The sequence below is a fragment of the Cygnus olor genome, chromosome 2 (assembly GCF_009769625.2).
Source record: "Cygnus olor isolate bCygOlo1 chromosome 2, bCygOlo1.pri.v2, whole genome shotgun sequence".
Lineage (NCBI taxonomy): Eukaryota > Metazoa > Chordata > Aves > Anseriformes > Anatidae > Cygnus > Cygnus olor.
In genome coordinates this window covers 48527225-48544109 of record NC_049170.1, presented here as the reverse complement: position 1 = coordinate 48544109, position 16885 = coordinate 48527225, and the positions used below count along the sequence as shown (strand labels likewise).

At 38.5% G+C, this 16885-nt stretch overlaps 1 protein-coding gene across 2 annotated transcripts in view; it reads left to right on the top strand.

Annotated features, from left to right (window-relative positions):
• Window positions 1-16885, top strand: part of CTDP1 (CTD phosphatase subunit 1) — a 95125-nt gene that overhangs the window by 21897 nt on the left and 56343 nt on the right. For both annotated transcript variants that reach the window (XM_040548021.1, XM_040548022.1), the window contains exons 6-8: window positions 6962-7052; window positions 8175-8341; window positions 9606-10691. In XM_040548021.1, coding sequence (XP_040403955.1) covers window positions 6962-7052; window positions 8175-8341; window positions 9606-10691 — 1344 coding nt within the window. The remainder of the gene's footprint in view (window positions 1-6961; window positions 7053-8174; window positions 8342-9605; window positions 10692-16885) is intronic.

The window sequence follows — 16885 nt, the reverse complement described above, 5'->3', positions numbered from 1 at the left end:
TCTCCTTGTAACTGAAAATTTGCATTTAAATTCTAAAGCTTATAGCAATAACAGTCTATGGTGTGGATCATTGCCTGAAATGTTTTGCTTTTCCACCATACATAAAAGAAAGCTACCCTGTTAAGCAAGTATATGCATCAAGGTAATGTTAGGGGTGTGACCACATGTTTAAACTTCCTTTTTCTCCTTTTTTAAAAAAAAAAAAAGAAACTTTCACTCTATCTTAGTCTTCTTGATAGAACATCATTTTCACCACAGATTTCTCTTTATTGATAGCCTGTAAGTGTTAAGACAGTATCATTAACAATGTTTTTAGGTTGTGGCTCTGCATGTCAAACTATACTTGCTGCTCTTCCATTTCACCTAGCTCACCCTACCCATCTACTTCAGTTGTCTTTAACATCTGTTTTTTGGTGTCATTTTGCCATGAGTGCAGTGAGCAATACTATCACAATGAAAAATAGCCACTTCTTGGCAAGAAAGCAAACTTTCAAAATAGAGCTAACTATCCTAGTTAGGTGGTCTTAGTAAGGAATTCTATAATTAGAGAATTCTTCATGCACATTAAATATGCCACAAAAAATGCTTATAATGACAAATATAAGAGATTATTACAATCAGCAAGTGATACCTATTTGTGGTCTCCAACTAGTTCTCCTTCTCAAAACAAAGTTTGGGAGAGTCATGTCCTCTCCTGCCCATCCAAGTGAATGTTTCTACGTTATTCAATATTGACTGAGCTGTTTGAAGTTCTTCCTAAAGCTTTGTCATTCTCACTGGTGGATTATACATTGTGTACTGCTAATGCACAGCACTGTTGTACCTTAGTGTCTTCCTTAATGTGGAGCATGGTTATTTCTTTTAGCAAAATTGGACTTAGTTTTTCTTATATAATAGATCTAAATACCTGATATTAAGAAAGTGGATGGCCAGTCTTCTTGAAATGGACTTGCTTGCCAAAATACACCTGTGGCCTAAAGTCCAAAGATGCATACCACATATGCTTCAGAGTCAGGGAGAAGAATGAACTGTAAAGATAAGAAAGCACTTACTATTAACTAATGATTGCTGTTCTCTGAATGTGTGATTTGGTTCTGTTTGCTTATTCTAATCTCTGAGCTAAAGTTTTGTTTATCCTACAGTCCCCGTGCTGGCAGATTGATACTTATTGCATGACAGGCCTCTTTGGGGGCATCATACTTGACCTGCTCCATCTGTTTAATAGAGGAAGTAGCCAAAATGTGAGCACATCAGGCTATTGCAGCTTCCTGACATCTCCAGACTTCTGCATGTTTTCCTAAAGTTGTCTAACCTCATCAGATGCATTTGAAACACAAGTCGATTACTTTTTTTGCAGTGATAATGATAGTTTCTGCTGAAATATGATGGCATGGAGAGACAGTTGATACGTCCTTGGGTCCACGTGCTCACCTGCATAACCAAGATGCATTAAGAGAAATATATGTGTTAATACACATACAGACCACCTGATGGCAGTATCGGTTAAATGATTTCTCACAGGAAGCTGTAGGCTTGATACTTTAAAATTATCCCCATGCTACATAAAGGAAGGACTTGTAATAAAATGCCAGGAGTCTTTTTGTGAGGTCCCTACTTGTTTTCTCAGCACTTCTATATACAGTCTATATTTTTCTGTGAAATCTGTGAACTCTGAGCTGCTGCTTCCATGTTCTGGAATGCTTTTCCCTCATTTTGAAACTAGATGACATCGAATCAGTCCTTTTCTGCCACCCCAATTGACTCCTGTCAGCTGTTAAGTGGGGTTAGAAGATATTTGTAAATACCATTTGTGTGATGAAGTCATTTATCATAAGCCCTTTCTTAATTTGACATACGTGCAAAGGGGTATCTTGTACATCTATGAAGCTTTAGATTTTCAAGTCTAGAAGTTCCTGTAGTATTTCTCTTCTATATGATTATTTTGACCAATCTAATTTTTTTCTTCTGCATATGAGAAGTTAATGATCTTTTAATACCAACATCAGCAGCATGTAAAAGTTTATGCCACTGAATTTTGAGTTCTGTGGTGGTTTCACCCCAACACCCTAATGGGTTGCTAAACTACACTACAACTGCTCTCTCATTACTTCCCCCCCGCAACAAAGGAAGAGGGGGAGAAAATCTGATGAAAAAGAGGGCTCAAGGGTTGAGACAGGGAGATCACTCACAAATTCCTGTCATGGGCAAACCACTCAACATAAGGAGATTTAATATAATTTATTGCGTATTACTAACAGACTAGAGCAGTAAGAAAGTAAAAGCAAATTAAAAACACCTTCGCCCCCCATCACCTGCTTTTAGCTTCTCCCCCCAAGTAGCGGAGAGGAACGAGTAATGGGGTTGCAGTCAGTCCATAATGTTTCGACTTCTTCTCCTTTTTCCTCACTCTCTTCCCCTAGAGGGTCCCTCCCACGGGATGCCGTCCTTCCCAAGCTGATCCTCCATGAGCTTCCCCCAGGCTGCAGCTCTTCAAGAACTGTTCCAGTATGAGTCTGTACCACGGCGTCCATCCATCAGGAGCAAACTGCTCCAGCACAGGTTCCCTACAGGCGGCAGCTCCCCTCGATCCCCTCCCTCCGTGTAGGTTCCTCTCCATAGCCTGCAGCTCCAGTCCGGAGTCTGTTCCTGCGGGGGCTCTCCATGGGCTTTAACCTCGTTTAGGCCAGATCCACCTGCTTCGCCATGGGCTTCTCCATGAGCTGCAGTGTGGATATTTGTTCTGCCGTTATACACCATGGGCTGCAGGGGTCAGCCTGCTCTACTGTTGTCTCCTCTATGGCCTGCAGGGGGATTCCTGCTCTGGTGCTCCTCCTTTCCTTCTGCCGACTTTGGTGTTTGCAGGGCTTTCTCACTCCTCTCTCCCAGCTGCTGTTGCACAGCAGTTTTTTTTTCCATTTCTTAAATCTGCTCTCATAGAGGCACAACCAGCGTCTTTCACTGTCTCAGCTTTGACCACCGGTGGGTCCCTTTTGGAGCTGCCTAGAACTGGCGCTTTCTGACATGAGGCAGCTTCTGGGCTCTTCTCACAGAAGCCACACCTGCAGCCCTCTGCTACCAAAACCTTGCCAAGTTAACCCAATACAGCCTCAGAGGCTGCTAATCACCAATAATGCAATGTGAGATCACTCTGAAGATTTATAGTGGCATATAGAAAGTACAGCTAAATTGAGGGTATTTATATTACATAATAAATATGCTTCATTACAGTATGTATTTCAAGAAATCACAGAATTGTAGGGGTTGGAAGGGACCTCCAGAGATCATCAGATCCACCCCCCTGCCAAAGCAGGTTCCCCAGAGCAGGTTGCCCAGGTAGGCATCCAGACAGGCCTTGAATATCTCCAGAGAAGGAGACTCCACAACCTCCCTGGGCAGCCTGTTCCAGTGCTCCGTCACCCTCAGTGTGAAGAAGTTCTTTCGCATGTTGGTGTGGAACTTCTTGTGATCCATTTTGTGGCCATTGCCCCTTGTCCTGTCCCCACAAACCACTGAAAAGAGATTGGCCAAATCCCACTGTCTCCCACACTTTAGGTATTTATAAACATTGACAAGATCCCCCCTCAGTCTTCTTTTCTCAAATAATTCACAGAATGTATGTATATGTACTTGCCAGTATCTGAAGATCTCAAATGCTGTTGAAAGATCAACGGTTGGTTCCTTCCTGGTTCTAACACAGGACCTAAATAGAACTGAAAGTGACTAGTTTCTTCAAAAGTTTTAAATCAGATGAATTTTTAAAAAGACTTCTTCAGATTCAGATTGGATCTTAGAGTTACATCATTTCTATTTGGAATTACTATTCATCTCAACCTTTCTCTAAGATTTGATACTTCCCCAGAATGAGTTACTTTAATTTTGAACATTGTCTTGTAGTGTGTTGGGTTTTGTTTTTAACTTGTTTACAAGTGTGGTTTTCTGAGGGTTTATACGAAATCAGGTAATGCAGCTTGATAAGTCTGCATGTACAAAGTCTGAGGTACTCAAAAACAAACCATTGGGGGGGAATAGTCTTCGCTAGGTAAGTCCACTGAATAGTCCCTAGTAATATGGTAGTCACAGGATAACGATAGGGTAGTCAATTTGTTTTCAGGAAACCTGAAACTATTTAAAGCACACTTACTCTAATTTATGAGAATAAGTAGAAGGTCAGTTTTGATTTGAAAGAGCAAGCTTCGACCAATCATTTTGACTTCTGCAAAAGGTTTTGATCTTCTAAGCATGCTTACGAACTGTGAAATTAATTAACATTTATCCTTCTGCTGGAATGAATTGAGTAAACTGATGCTTCTCCAATTAAATAAAATTCAGAACTGACACTAAAGCAGCAAGCTGTGACTATAAATTTTTTTTTTAGGATGTGGTGGTGGGAAAAGGATGGTAATAAATGAAATAAAGTTAATAGCACATCTTGGAAACACTTCTGCTATTTCTGTGTATTTGACTTTTCATCTTTCCCAAGTCATAGAAATTTGCAGGAAAATGCCCCCACAAAAAAGTGGCAAATAAAAAAAATTTTTGACGGTCTGTATTAACATTTCTTAAAGAAAACCACCAATACTTTGGAAGGTATACATTTGAAACTTGCAGCTTTAATAATAAAGGTTAACACCCGGTATGGTATCATCAAATTCTAAATCTTTCAATATTTTGGTGTGAAAAGACTTTTATTTTAAGGGTGCTAGTTTTTCATAATGAGGGTTTCCCAGTTCTTTGTTACTGAAAGCAGTATAGCAATTTTTTTTAATAAAGAACTTAAGTCTTAGCTATTGTTTTATCTTAGAGGGCACATCCACATCTACTTATTTTTAATCTAAAGCTTTTATTTGTTCAGACTTGTGTTTTAATTGGCTTATGATTGCAAATAGAAGTTAATGTTTTAAATGACAGTATGTGATCTAGCCACTAGGCATAATTTGCCCTTGCATAGAATAGCAATAGTGAATAGCTAACGTAGCCTGTTCAAAGATTTTAAGCAGATATTAACGTTCCATTGGAAAAAAAATAAAAATCGTGTGATAAATGAAATGTTATTTGCCATTTCCATGAAACATGAAAACATAAACATTTGTGTTTATTGATTTGATTTGTTAAGCAACATCCAAAAGAAAACAATTTAAGACATTTAAAGAAGTTCTTTACAAGACCAGTACTGTTTTTTCATACTGGTATTCAAATATGTTAGTTTTGAAAGACCCAACGCTTTTAAGATGGGCTTAGATGTTTGTGGGTCTCTGGTTACCCATATCCTCAGTGTATTTTCAGTGAATGGCGGGGGTGAGGGGAGGCAGAGGAATTATTACATTTTGTAAGTCTGTACTAAAGCCAACTTGGATAGCTCTAGAACACTACTTCATCTGTAATCCCTAGCAGTAAGAAGGGCTTCTGTGTTTGGATTTTCTTATTTAATTTCCATTTTTTTAAACAGTTTTTGCTAGACAACACTGCAGTTAAATGCCTCATTTTGGTTTTGCCATTTAATCAGTACCCTCCAGTCCACTTTACTGTAGGGAGTCCCTCTGTATTTAGATAGTTAGCAGAAGAAAATCTGACTGGGGAGAACAGCAACTTGTATGACAGCTAATGTAGTTTGTCAAAATATCTGTGTTTACGGCAATAAATCTTTGTAGCTAATTCTCTCAATTCATTATGCCTAGGTACTGCAAGGGTCTCACTACAGGGGATGATTCTACGAGTTTGCAGCAATTCTTAAGCATAGTCGGGTGAGTTAAGGTTGAACCTCTGTCCTTAACTCGGAATTTTCTTGCTTTTATGGGTTTTAAGTTATTCCAATTCCACAGTAATATTAAATACATACAGGATCAACCTTGCAGAAGTGACTACTTTTTATTTTTCATTTATACCTTCTGTTTCTGAAGACCCAACTTAACATACTCCTTGGGAGCTGGACTTCTGAAAAGGAGTTGTATGCGTGTGGAAAATACCAAAGCTCCTTGAAAGAAAATGTGGGTCCTTAAAGTCAGTAGTCATTTTGAACTCTGCTTCTGGCTATAAGATGGCCACCATTTAATAAAATAAAAACTTAAAAATTGTTCCTAAGTAAGTATTGACTGCCTTGTATTTTTCATAAGAATAGTGAGAAGTTGGTGCTTGCTTCAGAGCAAATTTGGTGAAATTACAGATCCAGGTTAGCATGCAATTATGTAGCTGTGACATCTGTTCATGAAGATAAACTTCATTATTTGAAGATAGGTTCAGAAGCATGTGCATGTGTTTGTACACCTAAGTCACCATTTTCCTAAATAATGGCGTTTTACTTTGCTTTAAAGTCAGCTAGCACAGCTTCTCTTTTTTCTTTTTTCCTTTTTTTTAGAGTATAGTCAGACAAGTAACTACAACCAAGCCTAAATATTTCAAAGAATTCTGAGATATATTCATTATACGTGAATGTATTAAAGTAGCATTAGAGGTACAACTTAAAACCTACAAATGCTAGAGCTCCAGCTAAAACCGTCCCTTAACTTGCCTATTGTGCTTAAGTATTGCAGCACACTGCCAAATCTTGTGAGACTTCTCTGCAGTCCCTAGGCATAATGAGCTAGGGAGAGCATTTAGCTTTAAAAACAAGCAAAAAAAAAGTACTATTGAGGTATAAATGTAAGTTACGAAAATAGTGTGTATCTATCACCTGCTGTATCTTTCAGCCTAATCTGTTTGGATGTCACAAATTAGTTATTTTAATATCAAATTTGTTGCTATGTTGAAAGAAAATGAGATGGGATTTTTAAAAACGAATCCCACTGCATTAGTTGGGAATATTTGATGCACTGTACTTACCTTTTACACAATATATAATCTATTACCTTAAAATTGTCTGATTGTTAAACTGCCTTTGCACAGATTAAAATAGGTGAATTATATAGAACAGTTACAAAGGAACAAGTGTCTTGAGCATTGACCTTGTGCCATCTTCTTCCAAAAGGATTTCTGGACCCTGAAAAGAAGCTATTTTCCCATCGGATATTGTCAAGGGATGAATGTATTGATCCATTTTCTAAAACTGGGAATCTTAGGTATGTATATGGGTCTTATATTTTAAACAGAACAAAGAGAGAGAATACTGTCAGTTTAATTAAATTTACTCCCTCTGTACTTAGCTCGTTTATAGTGCTTCCTTATCTGCCTCTTAAATATCAACATTGCCTCAGTAAAACCGAGATGTTATGCCTTGCAGCATTTCATCTATTTAACGTATTTTCTGGCACTGGAACAACAAGTATGTGAAGCAATTGCATGTTATTTTTCACTTACAGTTCTTATTCTTGTAATAATTATATTGCCATTTTATTGCTTGTGGACTTGTGTAATGACTTGTATATTGCATGTTTTTAATTACCTCAAAATTCTCAGTTTGATGTTAGTTCAAATATGCATATCTAGTTTTTTTGGCTTTCAAATGTGCTGTGCATCTAGAAGTTTCTGTTCTGCAGTGGTGTTTTCTTGTTTGTTACTTTCTTTGAACTTAGGTCATCTAGACCCTTTGAATTCATATTCTAGTCTAAACTCAGGTTCTGATCATAGATTATTATCTTTATTGTAGGATAAAGACATTTCCTAAAAGACAAACGTTTGTTAATTCATGAAGCTAGATTAAAAACAGTTGTGCACTCCTCATCAGACTGTAGCGGATGAGAAGCTTTTTTCTTTTCTTGCTATGTTTTTTCATATGCATTTACATATCTTGATCACTACTCCTTGTGGTTGATATAAATATTAGTATTTCTTGCTTCTTTTGTCTTGGATTGAATGAGTCTACTCTTTTAAAACTGTTCTTGTCTTTTTCCTACTTATATAGATAGTGTATTATTTGTGTGATAGTTGGCTTGGGGCTGTTTGTCAATGTAAACTGTGAAAGCTAGACTGAAACGTGATGTTTTGCTCTTGCTCGAGCTTGTTGGTTCTTGCTTCTGGCCTGTGGGGTAAGGGTTTAAAAACAGCTGTTTTTTTATTAACTTTAATTAGCTTGACTATTGTATTTTGACTTCTGTAATTTTAATGTAGCTGATTTGTTTTGGTAGGTTCATATATCTGCACATCCTGCAGACACACCCATAATAAACCAAAATATCAGCAGTAGTTGTTTTCAGCAATGGTATTTATTTCTAAACTGTAATTTCAACTATTTTGTCTCTTAGAGATCTCTTCCCGTGTGGGGATTCCATGGTTTGTATCATTGATGACAGAGAGGATGTTTGGAAGTTTGCACCCAATTTGATAACCGTGAAGAAATACGTTTACTTTCAGGGGATAGGAGATATTAATGCACCTCCTGGATCAAGAGAAATTCAAGTGAAGAAGAAAAGTAATGAAACAATTTGTAAATCTTAATGTTTTTTTCACTTTTCAAACATGATTAATATAACTCGTGGTGGTGGTCTTCACAGTGTCACTGTTTCACTCAGGTGAATGATTCTAGGCTTATTGTAGTTGACAGAGTGCTCATGCAGCACATACGCAAACAGCTCAGTAGAACTGGACTATTGTTAATAGCTTTCCTTTTGGTGAGGCATTGCAGCTAAAGTAGAGTTTTGGCAGTAGTATTTTGGATGTTGGCAGTAGTATTATGGACAAAGAGTTGAATTAGCATTTGTTCTGGGGGAAAATGTATTTGAAAGGTGATGTCTAAGAAATAATTGTTTTTTGTCCAGTTTAGTCAAGTTTTTGTGTGTTTTTGTTTAATTTAATTTAATATATGATACCATTTTTTCCCTTGTGAACTAGAAATATCCAGTATATGGAAACAATAATGTAATCCAGCTGAATCAAGGCGTGGAACTTCTGTCCTTGACTGGTATCATTATTTAAAGGGCAGGGGCACACACAGAAAAGAGGGACAAAGTGGGATGACTTCATCCAGCATTCCTGATGAATATATGAGTGCAACGGTTTGGATGTCTGCGGCTTCTTTAATTATCTCTGTCTTCAGACATCTGATGAAGACAACCTAAACTACTTTTCTGTTTTGAGTTCATTATACCTTACTTGCATTCTCTCAGAATCTCAAATGAACTTTGAGTAGTATCTTTGTCTAGGCAAAATATATCTTTTCAGCTCTAAAAATGCAGTTACTTTGGTTATGAAAACAGGAAATAATGAAAGCCATGGAATTTTTATAGAAGCTCTTGTAGTTGAGTTTCTGGACCAGGGCCATCTCAAGTGAATTCTGCCCTGTTTTTTATTGTTTGTTTTTATCTCCTCTGCAGTAGTTTGATTTCCCGTGAAATGTAGTCCAAAGTCATGCTACAAGAACATGTCTTTAATGTTTGCAAGGTTGACAACTGACTTATGATCTCTGTGGTTAAAAACAATAATCTCCTTAAACAGCTACCTTGCAAAGGTGAAGTTTGTTAGGCTTGCTGGTTCTAGTAATAGTTGGTATATGAAATACCTTAACAGCGTTGAGAAGTCTAGTTGTCAGTTGTCATTACTGAGCTTAGCGAAGTCTTAACTTTGTGTGTCAACTGTATGTCAATGGCCTGAAGGCAGAAGGAAATTTAAATAAAAACTTAGTCAAGATTAAAAAAAAAAAAACTGAGAAAATATGTATGTCCTTTTTTTTGTCTTAGTAAACCACTCTACTAAACCAGAGGCACAGGATTCAACAGTGACATCAGCAAAAGATGCTGAAGAAGTGAAGAATGTAACATGTATAGAAGAACAAAGCAATGGTCTCAAGAAAGCTACAAAGGACACTTGCACTGCAAATGGAAATACTTCTGTAAGCAGTGAAACATCTGTGTGGGATTTGAGTTCTTGTGATAAAGTTAATGCTCAGGACTCCTTAAATGATAGCACTGATCACAAAATAGACTGTGAGGTTACTAACAATTTGTCAAGTACTAAGGAATCTCAGAATTTTTCTGAACAAGTTGATACGACAGTGTTAGAAAAACAGCAAACCCAAGAGAAGACAACAAGTGATTTAGACTTTGAACTTTCTAGTGACAGTGAAAGTGATGGTGGATTGGATACCAGAAAGTCGCCCATTTCTGTATCAGATAGTGAGAACGAGGAAAAGAGAAGTTGGAAGAAATCCAAACAACCTCTGCAGGATGAAAATTTACAGCAAGGAAGTTGCCCTGATGCAACTGAGAAAAAGGATGGTCAGGTGAACCACTCTGGGGGGACACAATCTCTACCTAGTGAAAATATTCATGACAAAACTGATCTTGAAGCACAAGAAGAAAGTGAACAGGAAAGCATTTCTGATTTAGGAAATGGGTGTGCAGACAAGAAAGAAGCTGAAACAGAGTCTCAGAATAGTGAACAGTCTGGAATTACAATGGGTGAGTCCTTAGACCAGAGTATGGAGGAAGAGGAGGAGGAGGACGATACTGATGACGATGATCATTTAATATACCTCGAAGAAATCCTTGTGCGGGTTCACACTGATTATTATACCAAGTATGATAAATACCTGAAAAAAGAGATTGAGGAAATTCCAGACATCAGAAAAATAGTACCAGAGCTGAAAAGTAAAGTTTTGGCAGATGTAACCATAATATTTAGTGGACTGTACCCAACAAACTTTCCTATTGAGAAAACACGGGAACACTACCATGCTACAGCACTTGGAGCTAAAATTGTGAAGAATCTAGTACTAAGTGCTGATGATCCTGACAAAGCAACACATCTCATTGCAGCAAGGACAGGTAAGTAAATGAGACTCAGATTTTCCATCAGCTTTTTTCCTGTGAGAATCCGTTCATGCTGTGTGTTCTTTTTTGTGTAAAAGGTAGACAGTCTAAATTATCTCTGTAGCATATCTATTCTTGGTTAAGAATTGTTGATATCAGGATCTTGACTGTTATATACATTATATAAAACTACAAACTTTTCTGTTACAAATATTAGTGGTCTTGCTATAGAGCTGTAGAAGTGATTTCTTTCTTAGTTTTTCAGATTTCACCTGTAATGATTTGGTTTTGTTTTGTATGGAATACAATTTATCTTGAGTCAGGGATCTGATGATATCCTGACACTCTCTGTATCATAGAATCATTAGGGTTGGAAAAAACCTTCAAGATCATCTGGTCCAACCATCCCCCCTATCACCAATGTCACCCACTAAACCATGTCCCTAAGCACCACGTCCAACCTTTCCTTAAACACCCCCAGGGATGGTGACTACCACCTCCCTTGGCAACCTGTTCCAGTGCCTGACTGCTCTTTCTAAGAAGAAATGTCTCCTAGTTTCCACCCTGAACTGAACTTCATCTGGCACTACTTGAGGCCATTTCCTCTAGTTCTGTCACTGGTTATCTGCAAGAAGAGGCTGACCCCCAGCTCCCCACAGCTTTCTTTCAGGTAGTTGTAGAGAACAATATGGTTGGTTCCCCTGAGCCTCCTCTTCTGCAGACTAAACCCCAGTTCCCTCAGCCGATCCTCACGGGACTTGTGTTCCAGGCCCTTCACCAGCTTCATAGCCCTCCTCTGGACATGCTCCAGGGCCTTGATGTCCTTTGTGTGGTGAGGGGCCCAAAGCTGAACACAGTACTCAAGGTACGGCCTCACCAGAGCAGAATAAAAGGGAACGATCGGCTCCCTGGTCCTGGTGGCTACACTGTTCCTGTTGCAAGTCAGGATGCTGTTGGCTTTCTTGGCCACCTGGGCACGCTGCCGGCTCATGTTCAGGCAAGCGTCAGTCAGCACCCCCCGATCCCTCTTCTCTGCACAGCTTTCCAGCCACTCTCCCCCAAGTCTGTAGTGCTGCGTGGAGTTATGACCAAAGTGCAGGACCCGGCACTCGGCCGTGTTGAACCTCATCCCACTGGCCTCTGTCCATCAACCCATCCTGTCCAGGTCCCTCTGCAGGGCCTTCCTACCCTTCAACAGATTGACAGATTCCCCCCAACTTGGTGTCATCTGCAAACTTATTGAGGGTGCACTCAATTCCCTCATCCAAATCATCAATAAAGATACTAAAGAGGATGGGCCTCAACACCTATCCCTGGGGAACGCCACTTGTGACTGGTTGCCAACTGGATCTCACTCCATTCACCACCACTCTCTGGGCCTGGCTGTCCAGCCAGTTTTTAACCCAGCAAAGAGTGTACCTGCCCAAGCCATGAGCTGCCAGCTTTTTCAGGAGAATACTGTGGGAGACAGTGTCAAAGGCTTTCCTGAAGTCTAGGCAGACTATGTCAACAGCCTTTCCCTCATCCACCATGCAGGTCACCTGGTCATAGAAGGAGATAAGGTTGGTCAGGCAGGACCTGCCTTTCATGAACCCGTGCTGGCTGGCCCTGATCCCCCAGTCGTTCCACATATGCTGTGTGATTGCATTCAAGATGATCTGTTGTGTCACCTTTCCTGGCACTGAGGTCAAGCTGACAGGCCTGTAGTTCCCCACATCCTCCTTATGACCCTTCTTATAGATGGGCGTCATATTAGCAAGTCTCCAGTCATCTGGGAGTTGTGTGTGTCTTTGTCACGGAAGATGACAATTGGGTGCATTAGCTGGGGGCTCTGCAGTTTTACTGAAGTTGCTGAACAGCTCTTTTAAAACTGCAGTAATAGCAAAACTTACCAGCAAAGAATTACACAAATTTGCCGTACTTCATCGGAGAAATGACTCAGTACAACTCAGGCTTTTCCAGTTTCAAATCATAAGATGCTTTGTTTCAAGGTTGCTTGGTATAGTTTGCACTAGATGGTTCTTGAATGTAGTTGTACATTGGATGCAACTATTATATGGTGTGGCAAGTTGTTAGGATAAATGTAGGTGAATTGGACTCTGTCCCTCACCCCATGCTTTTCTGGAGGGGAAAAAAGTGTTATTCAAGATTAGGTTAAGGTGCATAGCAAGTGAAAATGAGAAGTAGTTAAGGCTTTTTTGCTTGTCTTCAGAATGACCAACTGGTTAGGGTTGGGGAGCAGTATGTGTATGTATGAACATATCCTGGCTTCTATTTTTTTTAAGCAAATTCCTCACTGCCTTGAACATTCTTAGTGAATTGTCCACTGATACAGATCTTAGTATGAAAAACTGTTTTAACTTTAGATTTTGATTATATTCATGTTTTACAGTATTTGAATCTAGTTCATTAATATATGGAAAACTATTTTTCAGTGCTCTTTTAAATAATAAATGAATTGTGGGGTGGCTTATATTTTTCCAAGTTTTTCGCCAAGACCTGCACTCTTCTTAAGGATGTTCATGTAATGTTGGTCTTGCACTTGAAACTTAACACTGGAAAATCCATTCAAATATTGCAAGATAATTAAAGCTAAAAATCACCGGAATACTGCTGTTCTTGAGTTGTGGGGGTGAAGAAACTTAGTCAGTATGGAGAAGCTGACTTGTCTTTTGTGAGAAAAGAATTGCACCAATATAAAAAAAAAAAAGTAACTTGGCAGTTTTTTCTGCCTAATGAGAGAGAATGTCGTCATCTTTCATCAGCACTCTGCAATTATTTCTGTAACAATGGCAGTGAAATAGGAATATTTAGAGTGAAAAAGCTATGTTTCTTGATTCCCTTTCCTTGTAAGATTTTCATGGATTGCATGTGGTTTTGGTTTTGCAAAGGAGTGATGTGTTTTGTTTGTTTCAACTGAAGACCTCTCAGACATTTGGTTAGATGGGAATAATTTTGCTGTATCATTCTAATTTCAAGAGAGAATCTCTGATGTTTAATCAGAGATTTTAAGGATATAAATTGTCATGTCGCAGCTGGATTTGTGATAATTCAACTGTCAACGTGATTTTCATAGCGATTCTTGTGGTGTTAGAAGGTAAATTCTGCAAGTCTGTTATTGCATGTAAGCCACACAGATGTTAAGTTTCTGGCTCCCATGGTAAACATGTGAAGCACTGCTTGATGTCAAATTGCTTGTGAAAGGGTGGAGGGAAGTTTTGAGTTTTATTCACAAATAATTCACAAATAAATTTCTTAGGTACTGAAACCAGAACAGTTGTGGGGCCCACCCTACGCCATCAGTATGGTGTTTAGCTGTCAGTAGGGTGCTTCTGGATGGTGCCACTAAGAATAGCAGACTTAGGACTCAGACCAAGTAAGTTAACTTACAAGATTACTGTTCGTTAGTTGCGCTGTAGTAAAATGACGTGTTCCTAATGTGCAGCAGTTGTGGGGGGTGAGTAGTGCTAGCTTTTGAGTTTTGAAGAGAATTTGACTTCCTCCCTTTCACCTCCTTTGATAATGTGAAAACAGAGCATCCCCTCAGACTTGGAGGGATGGGGGAGAAGGTTCCCCCTGCCCCCAAGTGAACACATCATAGCGTGGTGTATGGAATGAACAGTTAATTAGTACCATTTGGGATTGTATTTACAGCATCCTTGCAGCCTATTGCAGTAAATAATTTAAATTTCTTTTAGTGTGTATACACTTGTCTGTTTCTCTGCAAACAGGCACTTAGTTTTTCTGAAAATACAGATACTTTGAATTCGAAAATAAGTCCTTGTTCTTAGAGAAAATTAAGATTTTAATTTTCATTATATAGAGAGAAAAATACTATTTGGCTGGAATACTTAGATTTAAGAAAGCTGTTTAAATGATGAGTGACTGAGAAAAGGCTACCATGTAATCCTTCCCACCCTACCTATATGATGCACAAGTCTTATTTCATTTTTTAAAACTTTGCTTTAAGTAACAGTAAACTACACTGAATGATGACTTGTTTTAGCCATATACACACTTGACTGAACAGTTGCCACAATATTTCATAAACCTTGTTATATTCCTTCCCAAACTAATGAAAGATACTGTAGTTGATTGTGGTTTTGTGTGTGTGTATGTATTTGTTTTTACTAAATTTTTGCTCTTGGAAAGCAAAGATAAAGCTGTTCAGGTCTTTTAAAATTCTTTCTAGTTGGATAGAAAGGGAAAGTTTTCAGTCTAGACCATCAATTTTTCTATTATTTTTCAAAATATTTCATTCTGCGTCTTTTCCCATACTTTGAAAGCTATATCGGCATCGTTGCCTTACTCTTGGTGACTTAGCATATGTCAATTTTATTAAATATCAGGTTGCTTAAAATGCCATTGCCCTATGAACTACAGCTCCCATTATTCACCCTTATTTCTGTACTTAATGCTTATGCCGGAGTCTGGCTCTGAGATGCTGAGAGGGAAGAGAAAGCTGCCAGCTGTTAGGCTAACAAGACTTCAGTAATGCTGTCTTATGAATTGGTGCAAGAACTCACCCAACATAGCAGTAATGTGTCTGCAGATTTTTTTTCTGAAGAATATCTTTCAAATGCCGTGTCACTAATATAAAAATAAAATTGCTGCACTGCTCTAAATTTGGGCACAAACCAGTTAAGAGCTGTTCCTTTCACTGGCAAAGCACAGTACAGTGTTAAGTCTGTAACTCTAGGCCTGTTCTCCTAACAGTGTATCTATCACCATTTTGTAGTCACTTAATCCTCATAGGACAAAGCCCTGATGTCTGTATGGCATGTCTTAAGTTGATGTTGTTGAAGATGAAGACCCTGATTTGATCATAAATCAGGCAGATTTATATTTTTTTAAATAAGTCTGAAGAGAAACTTCTAGCAGTCAGGTTTTCCGAGTAATGTTTAGTAATCTGGTTACAAGTTGTAACAAGTGTATGTTGACTTCATGGTTTTGGAATCAGGAGAGTTGTGAAAGCAGATCTGGTCGCTCCCTTTATTGTGTTTTGGCTCATCCTGAAGCAGTCTCGAGCATGCAGACTGGATTCCTTTTGGATGAAAGTGAATTGGAAGATGCAGCCAGTGAGCACTTGCCAGCATTCAGTCCACAGGACCAGGCGGGGTTAATTTAAGGCAAAACAACCTGAAATTGTTATGAGGCGGACATCAGTCCTTCAGCACCTGTTTTGCTCTGCAGATCTCCCTGTTGGGATAGGCTATTTGGTAATGAGAATATATCCAAGTATGCAGTATAACACTTCATAAATGTACAGCCTAAGTCTCATTTATCTTTGTTGCTTAAGTGCCTTCATACTTCAGAAGCGTCTTCATACTTCAGGTAAGAGAAGGTAAACTGTTGTAATAAAACTATCTCCTGAAGAACATCTGTAAAAGTTTATTTTTACATTGTCAATTTTAGTTGCTTTTTAGTAACAAATTGTTAAGGTTAGTAGGAGGCTTTTGGTTTTTTCTACCTTCTGTTTGCAAGTTCAGTAGTAGAATTGGTCAAACCCTTGCTTCAAAATAATCTGCCAATGTTGTGTGTTTCCAGTTTTAACCGTGCCTAGCTGTTTCATATGGAAAGGCATGTATGCCTTCTTAACTTTTTGAAACAATTTTAGACTGGAATTTGAAGTAAAGAACTGGGGCGGGAGGGGGGTTCCAGAGAGAAAAAACCACACAATTTCTCTAGTGACTTTTAGCTGGGTGATTCAGATATTCCTACCTGTGTTGGAAGTACTGTTGTTTGGATAGATCAAAATCCTTTTTGCTAGACTATTTTTTTCTTGGTTAATATTAATTGTAAAATAAAATAAATAATAAAACCATTAATTGTTTAATGGTTTCTGAAGTATGCTTCTGAATGGTAAAGTTGCACCAATGAGAGAGAGAAAAGAAGGCAAGGATATTCAGCATTGCAGTACTATTTCTCCTATCCAGTTAAACTTTAGTGGTCTGCCAAATCTTGCTCAAAGAACCTCATATGTACGAAATCTTGTTTTGTCAAGATATCAGTTAGAAATAGAAGGTAGCCTCTGGGATGACACAACTGTATTAATTCATGCTATTTACAGTATGCTAGATCATGCAATAGGCAGTTGCACTTTAGAAATCGGGATAAAGCAGAAAGACTGGGAGTTGCAGTTTTGAGAGAGGTAAGACGTCTGAGTCTAGGGAAGTGGTTTTGGTTACATGGTGCTCTTCATATTACCA